Source organism: Sycon ciliatum, chromosome 5 (assembly GCF_964019385.1).
Source record: "Sycon ciliatum chromosome 5, ocSycCili1.1, whole genome shotgun sequence".
Taxonomy (NCBI): domain Eukaryota; kingdom Metazoa; phylum Porifera; class Calcarea; order Leucosolenida; family Sycettidae; genus Sycon; species Sycon ciliatum.
Window position 1 is genome coordinate 31,524,308 of NC_088647.1, and position 9,925 is coordinate 31,534,232.

General features: G+C 45.1%; 1 protein-coding gene across 1 annotated transcript; it reads right to left on the reverse strand.

Annotated features, from left to right (window-relative positions):
• Positions 1–754: 754 nt before the first annotated feature.
• Positions 755–1,787, reverse strand: LOC135817000 (uncharacterized). Its single transcript, XM_065330103.1, has 3 exons — positions 1,531–1,787; positions 1,173–1,369; positions 755–966 (listed from the first exon to the last, which is right to left on the reverse strand). The coding sequence occupies exons 1-3, from the start codon at positions 1,785–1,787 to the stop codon at positions 755–757; spliced, it is 666 nt and encodes a 221-aa protein (XP_065186175.1).
• Positions 1,788–9,925: the final 8,138 nt, after the last annotated feature.

The following is a 9,925-nucleotide window of genomic DNA, read 5'->3' on the forward strand; positions in this document are numbered from 1 at the left end:
AAACTGCATGCTCTCCTGTCTGCACGATCGTTGGTCTGGACTGCTGTCCAACCTAGTGGAGAACGTGGGTCCTGGCAAGTGGCTTTCCAGGGATCGCCTCCTTGAAGCAGCTGAAGCAGTCCATGGCAAATGCCCGATCCCCAATTGTTGGGGTTTTATTGATGGTACCGGCAGGCCGATTGCACGCCCTACCCGTGGCCAACGGATCTGGTATAGTGGGCACAAGCGCATGCACATGCAGAAATTTCAAGGCGTCACCACACCGTTCGGCATCGTTGTGCATCTCTTTGGGCCCGTGGAAGGGTCACGGCATGATGCAGCTATGCTACGAATGAGTGGGTTGCTTGACCAGATTGAAGCCCATTTGCCGGCCAGAGGACCTGATGCGGGAGATGTATTTACACTCTATGGTGACTCAGCATACCCCCTGCGTCAGCACCTGCAGGCTCCTTTTGCTGGTGCAAACCTAACACCACCACAACGGCAGTACAACAGCCAAATGAGTGAATGCCGTATTGCCATTGAATGGGCGTTTGCTGAAGTTGCAGCCAAGTTCGCCTATGTGGACCTAAAGAAGGCCCAGAGACTTCTTCATGGTTCCATTGGGACATTCTACCGTGTGGCTGTACTCCTGACTAACTGCCACACCTGCCTGTACGCAAATGAGACATCCTCATACTTTGGATTGAAGCCCCCAACCCTGCAAGAGTATTTGCAGTAGACAAAGGGCAGAGAGTTTGAATATATATTCATTTTATTGGTTGTTCCTTTCTTTTTCCATCATAAATCGCATGAACATTCTTCTCTCTTCCAGCTCAACATCTTGTTTTTCTTTTGCCAGGTTATACTCCTTCTCCCTCAAATTCAGCTCTCGCTCCTTCAGGGCAGTTCTCTTCCTCACTTCTTCCGCCACATCCATCCTTCTCCGTTTCGTTGGTTTCTTCTCCTCATTCTCCTCCTCGCCGTCTGCACAAAGAAAAGTATGAGAAAAGAAAAGAGTAGACACGTATCCGTTAACATTTCTATTTTATTGAATTGGCACCAGCATAACATATCGTGCAAGTATAAAACCGCAAATTTGGGTTTCCGAGTTTCCATCATTAAAATATTTATTTATCTCAGCGGCTACATAGTCGTCTAAATAATCTGGGACACGTTTAATTACAGCTTACCCTGAGTAACTCTTTTCTTGCTTTGCGCGTACGTCTCCATGCACGCCTCACGCATGTCCTTCGCCATTGTCGTGTCTGCGTCTTTTCGTTTCTTTGCTTTAGCCGTTTCCTCCTTCTTGTCTTCTTCCCCCTGGTACAACTCTCTCAGCTCAGACAAGAGCTGAGCACGCTCTGAATACTCCTCCTCCACGCCAGTTCTAAAAATATAATGCACAAAAGAATAACAAAAGAGTAACCACAAATGCATCATTCAACTGATCACAGCTAGAACATCAGTACACATAAAAGTTTTTCATCCAGTCAATATCCACGTGTGAATGTCTGTCCTACAAAGCTAAATGATGCGTCATGTACTTACTTCACCCTCTCCTTGTTGTCGTTCCTGATGAACTCTTTGATCAAGTCTTTGATTCGATCACGACAGAGACGTGGCGAAAACGATTTCTCGTTCGTGCTGAGGTTTTTAGAGACTTTTTCCCAGACGCAGGAACCACGGCTAAATGGACTCTCCTGTGAGAGCACTTCTCGGAAGAGGAGAATTTCGTCCTCAGCCGAGAATCGAGTCCTCTGTTTCCCAGATGGGCCAGAGGGTGACGAACAAGAGGACGTAGACATGGTGAAAGAGAACTGGTACAAAACAACAATTCAAACTAAAGTCAAAGAGGAATCGATCCCGCATCTGCACGTGTTTATATCTCCCGCCAGCTGAAAAAACATGTGGCATCCAGGTAATTTTTTGCGGTTTGTGCAGGATTACCATAACGAACGTCGGCCCGTTATTTTGGGCTCTGTAACGTTTTTCCGTTATCCGATAACGTTTTTTGTCACGGCCGGGAGTGAGTACCGTAAAAGTTAGCGTTATCGTACTTTTGCTAAGGATGTCTAATGACTATCTCACCGCAACATGCCGGGCCTGAGGTCTCTATCGTGTGCTGCGATACCTCTCTACCGATAGTGAAGTCTGCGCGGTACCTTGGTGTCTTTCTTGACAACCGCCTGAGTTGGGATGTACACGTCAGCGCCATAGTGACCAAAGTTGCGAGGAAGATAGGCGCCTTGTGGCGAGCCCGTCGATGCCTCTCCCGCAGCTCGCGCAAGGTATATGTAAAGGCTATTGTCATGCCGGATATGATATATGATGCCTGCAGCTTCTCTGCAGCCCTCCGCGTGACCCAACTTCAGCGTCTGCAAGCCATGCAAAACAGGGCGATCCGATGCATTGATGGCAGCCCGCCATGTTCCGCGATGCAGCCCCTCCTGGCTGCCAACTCGATTTACCGCGTCACTGAACTTTTCAAACAAAAGCTCCTGATCTTCATCTGGCGTTGTCTAAATGACTCCACTAGCCTTGCTCTAGCCCAGCTTCTCAAACCAGCAGCATGCAGCGGCAGAAGTACGCGCCATCAGCATGCCAATGGTCTGCTCAGCCAGCCAGCTCGCAGTCGGTGTGGCCAAACGAGATTCGCCACCGCAGGAGCATTGCTGTGGAACAGTTTGCCTAGAGAGGTGCGCACCGTAACCAGATTGCAAGATTTTAAGCTAGCCTGCCTTCCTTATGTATGCCTGAAATAGGTTGTGTTTCGTCAGGTTTTGACATGTTCCTTTCTTCTCAGTATTCTCGCTCGCATAGTACTCCACTTCTATGATAATATTGCCTATGCTGTTGCTCATTAGGATTTTGGCAAATTCTATCCTTCGCTTTCATATAACTGGGCCAGGAACCCGTTGGAACTTGCGAAGTAAAATAAAATCAATCAATCAATCGATAATGTACCGTGGTGCATGCACCGATGGTACCACCACTTCGTAGACTGCCTCCCGTTCATTTCTGTGCTCCTGTCTTTATTCTCGTCAGCTGTGTACATCAGCAGTTCAATTCTGTGCTCCAGTCCTCTTTATTCTCGTGAGCTGTGTACTTGTTTTGCTGTTTGTTTGGTTTATTTGAATTCGCTCAGTAACCGTGTACTTCAGCTATTCTCTCCTCCCTCTTCTGAATTTGACTCTCCGCTGGCCTTCTCTCCTCCCATCCCCTTACATTGTATTGGGCCTCCGCAGCTCCCCCCCCCCCTCCACGCACACACTACATTGTCACATAGCACAACTCAACCATTCGCTACCCTGTTATTGAGCACTCCTGCTCGTTTGGTCTCGCGAATCCAAATAAAATCAATCAATCAATCAATCAATCATGAACGGCTGAGGGCTCTGCTACAGCCCGTCGAGCAGCGACCACCAAGAGAGTTCCTCCGTGGAGTAGCACATAATATGGCGTTCAATGTTGTCGAATAGGCAGTCGAGCAGCGACCACCAAGAGAGTTCCTCCGTGGAGTAGCGCATGATTTGGCGTTCAATGTTGTGTATAGTAAATGACCATGTCACACGTGCATACTCTCATTTCCTTCATATTTTGCTTTCTTTCGAAACAATGCATTTTTGAGTGCATGCCTGCTGAAATTCGGTGAAATGGGCTGTCGGTGAAAACAGTACTCTGTGAACTGTCTTTCGGTGAATTGGGTATCCTGTGAAATGGGCTGTCTGTCAAAAAGGTAGTCTGTGAAATGTCATTCAGTTAACTGTCGTTCTGTGAACAATCAGCGAGTGCGACAAAATGGCACAAAACTGACAAAGAGTACTGAGACATTCGGCGACCTGACACCTAGCTCTAACACTTCTCCAAGGCACAAACCAACAACCTTCCAACTTGGAAGGCTCAGGTTCGGAAAGGTCCAGGTAAGATTTATGCCATTTTGTCGCACTCGCTGACTGTGTATGATCTGTGTGCGTTGGTGAACAGTTTTTCATAACTCGTAACATTAATTTTCCTTTTCCTCTTCACCAAATACACATGTAATTGATTTACTAGTTGCTAGATAAATCCGTTGATCCCCGGAGCTGCAGAGAGTGCTCAATGTCAGAGGCTGAGCTTAGTACACAGCAGACTCAGCCGAGTTGTAACTCTGAGTTTCATGCCGCTAGGCAATCATCAGAGACAACGGACACTAGGATCTCCCCTGCCGTATGCTAAAACACATAATGCCACAAGCATAAATAAATTTAGCGCTAAATCGGGTGATCGGAGGAATTTGTTTGGTTGAGTTGGGTAACTCCGCTCTTCTTCCTCGCTCACCGGAGGAATTTCTCTAGTCTCCTCGCGCAACTGGGGAGCACTCCAATGGAGAGAGAAAGGTTTTCACTGAGCGGCTTGCTGTGAGAGGTGGACTGAGACTTGAGGCCACTAACGGCGAATATCAAGACCTTACGGCCACGGAGATGCGGGACTCTGCGCTGGTCGTCTATCAGTGTGGAGGCAAAGCAAACGCGGTCAACATTCTGCTGAAGCGAGCTCGGAGCTGAAGCTGGTTTGGTGACTGACGTACCTGCCTACTCCACAACACCGGCGCATAATGATGTACATGTACAAGACTTCGTGTGCATTCAACTCAAATTCGTGTTCCGTCAGCATCAGTGTCAGCAAGTACATGTAGTACAATTTGTTCCCAAAATGACTTCGGGACAGTCTGTTCATGGTTTTCATTTTGTACATTGTATTGGACTCGTTCTTGCGATAATTTAGCGGCAATTCTTATGTTGTAGCGTTGTTCTCTTTTAATTTAGTTGAACCTGTATTGAGTAAATGAGTTTTATGTTTCGTTAGATTGTCGACAGGTCTCCTGTGTACCGGTTTTGTGGCACAATGATTATAGCCATTTGTCGTCTCCATTCTTGTGCAATCATGCATATGTCGGTTGGTTCTCTTCATGTTCTTGCGACCTATTTCATAGATGTTGGTTGCCTTGTTGCTTTCTCTCCCCTCTCCTCTCACCCAAACCATTCTGCATATGCGAAGCTGTGGACGCAGCATACTGCTGCTTCACTTCAAATCGGGAATGCGTATAATAATAATAATACAAAAGAGAGAGAGGTTGGAAGCTTTGTTACAACTCTGAGTTTCACGTATACAAAAGAGAGAGAGAGATTGGAAGCTTTGTTACAACTCTGAGTTTCACGTATTACTACGATCATCAGGCAACCCCCCTGCCTGATGATCATAGTATTATGTGAAACTCAGAGTTGTAACAAAGCTTCCAATCTCTCTCTTGTGTACAAGGCTCTGCCCTACATGGGTATTCATTGACTCTTCGGAAAGTGAATTGAAGCAAACCACTTGACTACAAATAATAATAATAATAAATCTGGTGACGTTGCCTGAGCCAGCATTCTCCCCATAAATTACGTCTCCAGATTTAGCGCTGAATTTGTTTATGGCCCTATTATATGTGTCGATATTCAACGATAAGCATACTGCTGGGTAGATGCGAGTATCAGTTCAAGTGTCTGATGATTGCCTAGCAGCAGGAAGCACAGAGTTCAAGTACACTGTACAACCAACCTTTACGTCATCCGCTTAGTCTGCTATGTACCGTAGTTGGAAGATATGTGGGCGCCGCGCTCCCCCGCACATCAGCTCTCAATACGTGCTACAGCTGGGAGTATTAGTAGCTGGAAACGCACCCGTGGCACTATCTACATTCGTCGCGTTGAGAAAGGTTAGCTCTGCTCTCTGTATTTCTTTGACTTTTTTGGAAGGCGCACAGCTATTTTGTGTCTACATGTATGTTTGTTTGTTTGTTTGTTTATTTACGGATTCTCCAGAGGTAAATGGATACCTATCATGGGAGTCTCACCAAACCAATAAAATAATGAAAATAAAATTATGTATGGAGTGTAAAAAACTCAAAATCTTAGATTTTCTAAGTCAAATGTATCAGTGTATTGTAGCGTACAGGCCACTTACTTTCAAGTTTCAACACCATTATTTACGAAAGGAAACAGTAGAACTTTGAGGCAATAGTAGAAGGAGAAAAAAGCCACACGGGTTGTTCAAATGGAGATTTTGAGTATTCCAAGATGGCGGAAGACAAGTGCCGCTACCTGTATGTACATTCAATTTCTATTACTGGTTAAATTTTCGTCTAATGATCGATTCAGTTTGTGAAACTCAAAGTTACCAAACAGCAACTGCTCGTTCTTCTGTCAGTGCATGTACAGGTTTATGAAGGACAGGCTGGACGTTCCTTGACACTGGAAGAACTGAAGGACTACTGAACAGCTGCAGTGAATACGCTCTGTTTGTTTTCTCCTTCTCTAGGAAGTTCTCACAATTTCTTTTCCAACTGGCTGTAACCGTGTGCTTCAGTTGAGTGAGTTCTATTATCATAATACACACTTAGCGAGATCCACTAGAAATATCTTAGATGGAAAGGTGTACCTAAAACTCACTACATGTACGAGCAGTCGCTCTGCGAACGTCTTCAGAACGTTTGACGGCATTTGATATCAGCTATACTGCCCTGTACTAGTTGGGAGACGTGTGGGCGTACATTGCAGTAATGTCTGGCGCAACATAATGTAGCGCGGAAGAGCGAATAGCGTAGAATCAAGCTCATCAAGCTCAGTACATGACAGTGTGCGGGCGTACAAGTACAGTGCAGTAGTTTTGGACGACACAAAATTTAGCAGTAGAATGACAAGCCTAGCACCGAGCTTAATGATTATGAGTAGTACTCTTTCATAACCGCCTAAAGGTTTCTCGTCTTGTTCTCAGGTACACGTTTCCTACTAGTATAAGGACGCTTTCGAGACTGCATACGGATTTCTCTGTCTTGTTCGCAGGTAAGTTTCCTATACGGCTCTTCCTTGGCTGCACACAGTTTTCTCGTCTTGTTCTCAGTTACGTTTTCTGTATGCTCTTTCGTTACTGCATACAGGTTTCTAGCCTTTTTCGCGGACAAGGTTCCAATTTCACTCTTTCTTGATTGCACACGGGCTTTCCGTCTTGTTCACAGGTAAGCTTCTTATAATTATTGTATTTTCTTGACTGCCTACAGGTCTCCTGTTTTTCTCGCAGGTACGTTTACTATACAGCTTTTCTTGACTGGAAATAGGAGCCTACGGTGTCTCGTCTTGTTCACAGGTAAGTTTCCTTTCCAGCTCTTTCTTGAATGCACACAGTGTTTCGTAATGTTCTCAGTTCAGAGTGCTATAATTCTTTTTCCTGACTGAATACAAGTGTCTTGCCTCGTGTGCAGGCAGATGTTTCCTATAAATGTTCATATCTCATAGCTGTATACAAGTTTCGAGTCTTGTCCATGGGCAAGTTCCATTAAATTGATCCATTCATTGATCTTTCATGACTGCAAATACCTTTCCCGTCTTGATTTAAGTTGAGCTCTCTATATGCTCTACTGCTCTTTCCTTGCTGCATGCAGGGGTATCGTCTTTTTCGCTGTTGAGATTCCTTGTTACTAGTGCTCTTTTCTGACTGCGTGCAGATTTCTCGTCACGTTCACAAGTAAGCTTCCTATTATGCATTTTCCGAACTGCATACAAGTGTCTCGTCTTGTGTGCAGGCAAAAGTTTCCTATTTTCAATATTATTTCATGGCTCTAAACAGGATTCGTGTCTTGCTCACAGGTAAGTTCCCTTCATTGATCTTTCATGACTGTTTACAGGTGTATTGTGTTGTTGGCAGGACAGTTTCCTATTTTGCTCTTCCTACATTGAATACAGGCTTCTTGTCTTGTTCGCAGCTAGAGCTTTTCACATATTACTCTTGCTTGACTTAATACTGGTATATTTGTCTTGTTTACAGGTAGAAGTTTCCAATGATGTCTCTTTCGAGACTCCATAAAGATGTTACGCCATTTGACAGGTAAGATCCTATAATAGCTCCTGTTGGCCTGCATACACTTTCCCCGTCTCGTTGTGAGCTAAGTTATCATTAATTTGTTGATGTCAACACTGGCCACTGCACTAGTAGTTGGTGGTGGACGTGTGGGGGCGCAGTAGCCCTGATGATTCCATCTGAGATACTATGGCGGAGCAAGGCGTAAAAGAGGAGTGATAGAAAGTAATAGAAAATGCAAGTACAGTTCTGTACCAACTATTACTCCAGTGGCACTTAGCATTCGTAAGTGACGTCGACAATGGTTCTGGATACTTGCCATAACGTGCGTTCTACTGCCTGAGAAAGAACAGTGAAGGGTAGGTCACTAGGTGTCACTGCAGGAATCCACAGCTAAACGTGATGACTGTGAATGTGGGGCTCAGTGCAGGTAGCTGCTTTGTTCTCCGCTGGAGGTCCATTATTCTCTTTGTTCTTGCTGAGTGAACTCCAATGATGCGCCTTGCACCATTTTGGAGTTCCCAGGTGTAGGGCTTCACGACTCCCTGCGCAGAATCAAGCACCCACACACATGACTGTACATTGCCAACACTTTCGTGGACTATGTCATAAGAGGTCTACGTGTGCTGCTGGAATAAATAATTATAATGAGACTTCGGGTGTAAGGACACTTCGCGTAGGACACGTTCCTGATGTCGCGCCGCGCCGAGGGCCTTTATAAGCAAAGGCGACTGTATATAATAGATCTTTTTTTGACTGCATACCGTTGTCCGGTCTTGTTCTCAGTTCAGTTTTCACCATGCTCTCTCGTTACTGCATACAGGTATTTCGCCTGTTTGAGAGAGAAGGTTCCTATAACTATTACTCCTTCCCAACTTCTTACAGGTCCCCGTCATGTTCAAACGTAAGCTTCCTATAATTATTGTAGTTTCTTGACTGCATACAAGTGTTTTGTTTCTGTGCAGGCAGAGGTTTCCTATTTTCATATTTGATGGCTACATACAAGTTTCATGGCTTGCTCCCAGGAGTTTTTGATATTGCTCTTTCTTGACTTCGTACCGGGTTTTATGTTTTTTTTGCGGGTAGAAGTTTCTTATTATGACTTATTCCAGACTGAATAGAGATTGCACGTCCTATTTACATGTAAGTTCATATATGACTTATGCAGGACTGCATACAGTTATCACGTCTTGTTATCAATTAGGATTTCTTTATGCTCTTTCTTTACTGCATGCAGGTGCTTCGCCTGTTTCGGAGAGAAGGTTCCTATCCTGACTTCACGCAGGTTCTCGTCATCTTCAAAGGTAAACGTGCTTCAGAATATGTTACGAGAGATAGGAGAGTCTCCAGCAGGCAGCGCATCCATCGTCAGGAAGTGGAAAGAGCAAACAGCATGGTCCTTGGTTGAGGTAAATGCTGAACGTTTGATTTGTCCCAACCAAGATTTCAGCACTTGGTTCGTCACGATTTTCGCTTACCAGCTAACGTCTCCACACTCCAGCTTTCTCCTGTCGGTGTCACGTCCCAGTACACAACGGAGAGGACTACTAATAAACAGTTCACGGCACTAACAGCATTGAACACAGCACTTCTTTCACTTCGTGAATACAATAAGACAACTGAAAATGACACAATTCTGCAGTGATCGACCTTCTAGTTCTCTCTCACGGAGCTAAGCAGAATGTGCGTCATCACCTGTAGTCGCCATGGACACGCAATCAGAAAACCGGCGATATGGCAAGTTTGCCATATCGTACGGAGGCGAGAGATATTGTGCATTCATAATTATATACTTCAAAATGCCTTTTGTCGAAAGACAGATCATTTGTTCGGCTTCCTCCTGTACAGCATTCACGTAAATGTCTCTCGATCCGGATCGACGCTCGATCTCGTGCTTTTCGCTCGTTTCCAATGTTGACTCGCGTATGTATTTTCGATAGGATGGAGGAGAGACCGATGCTGCAGTGCTTTGGTGGTAGGTGAGGTCGTGCATTGAACGATCCTAGTCACAAGTCCAAGTCCTGACCCTCTGAAATTTTTTACACCTGTTTTTCATGAACCAGGTGGA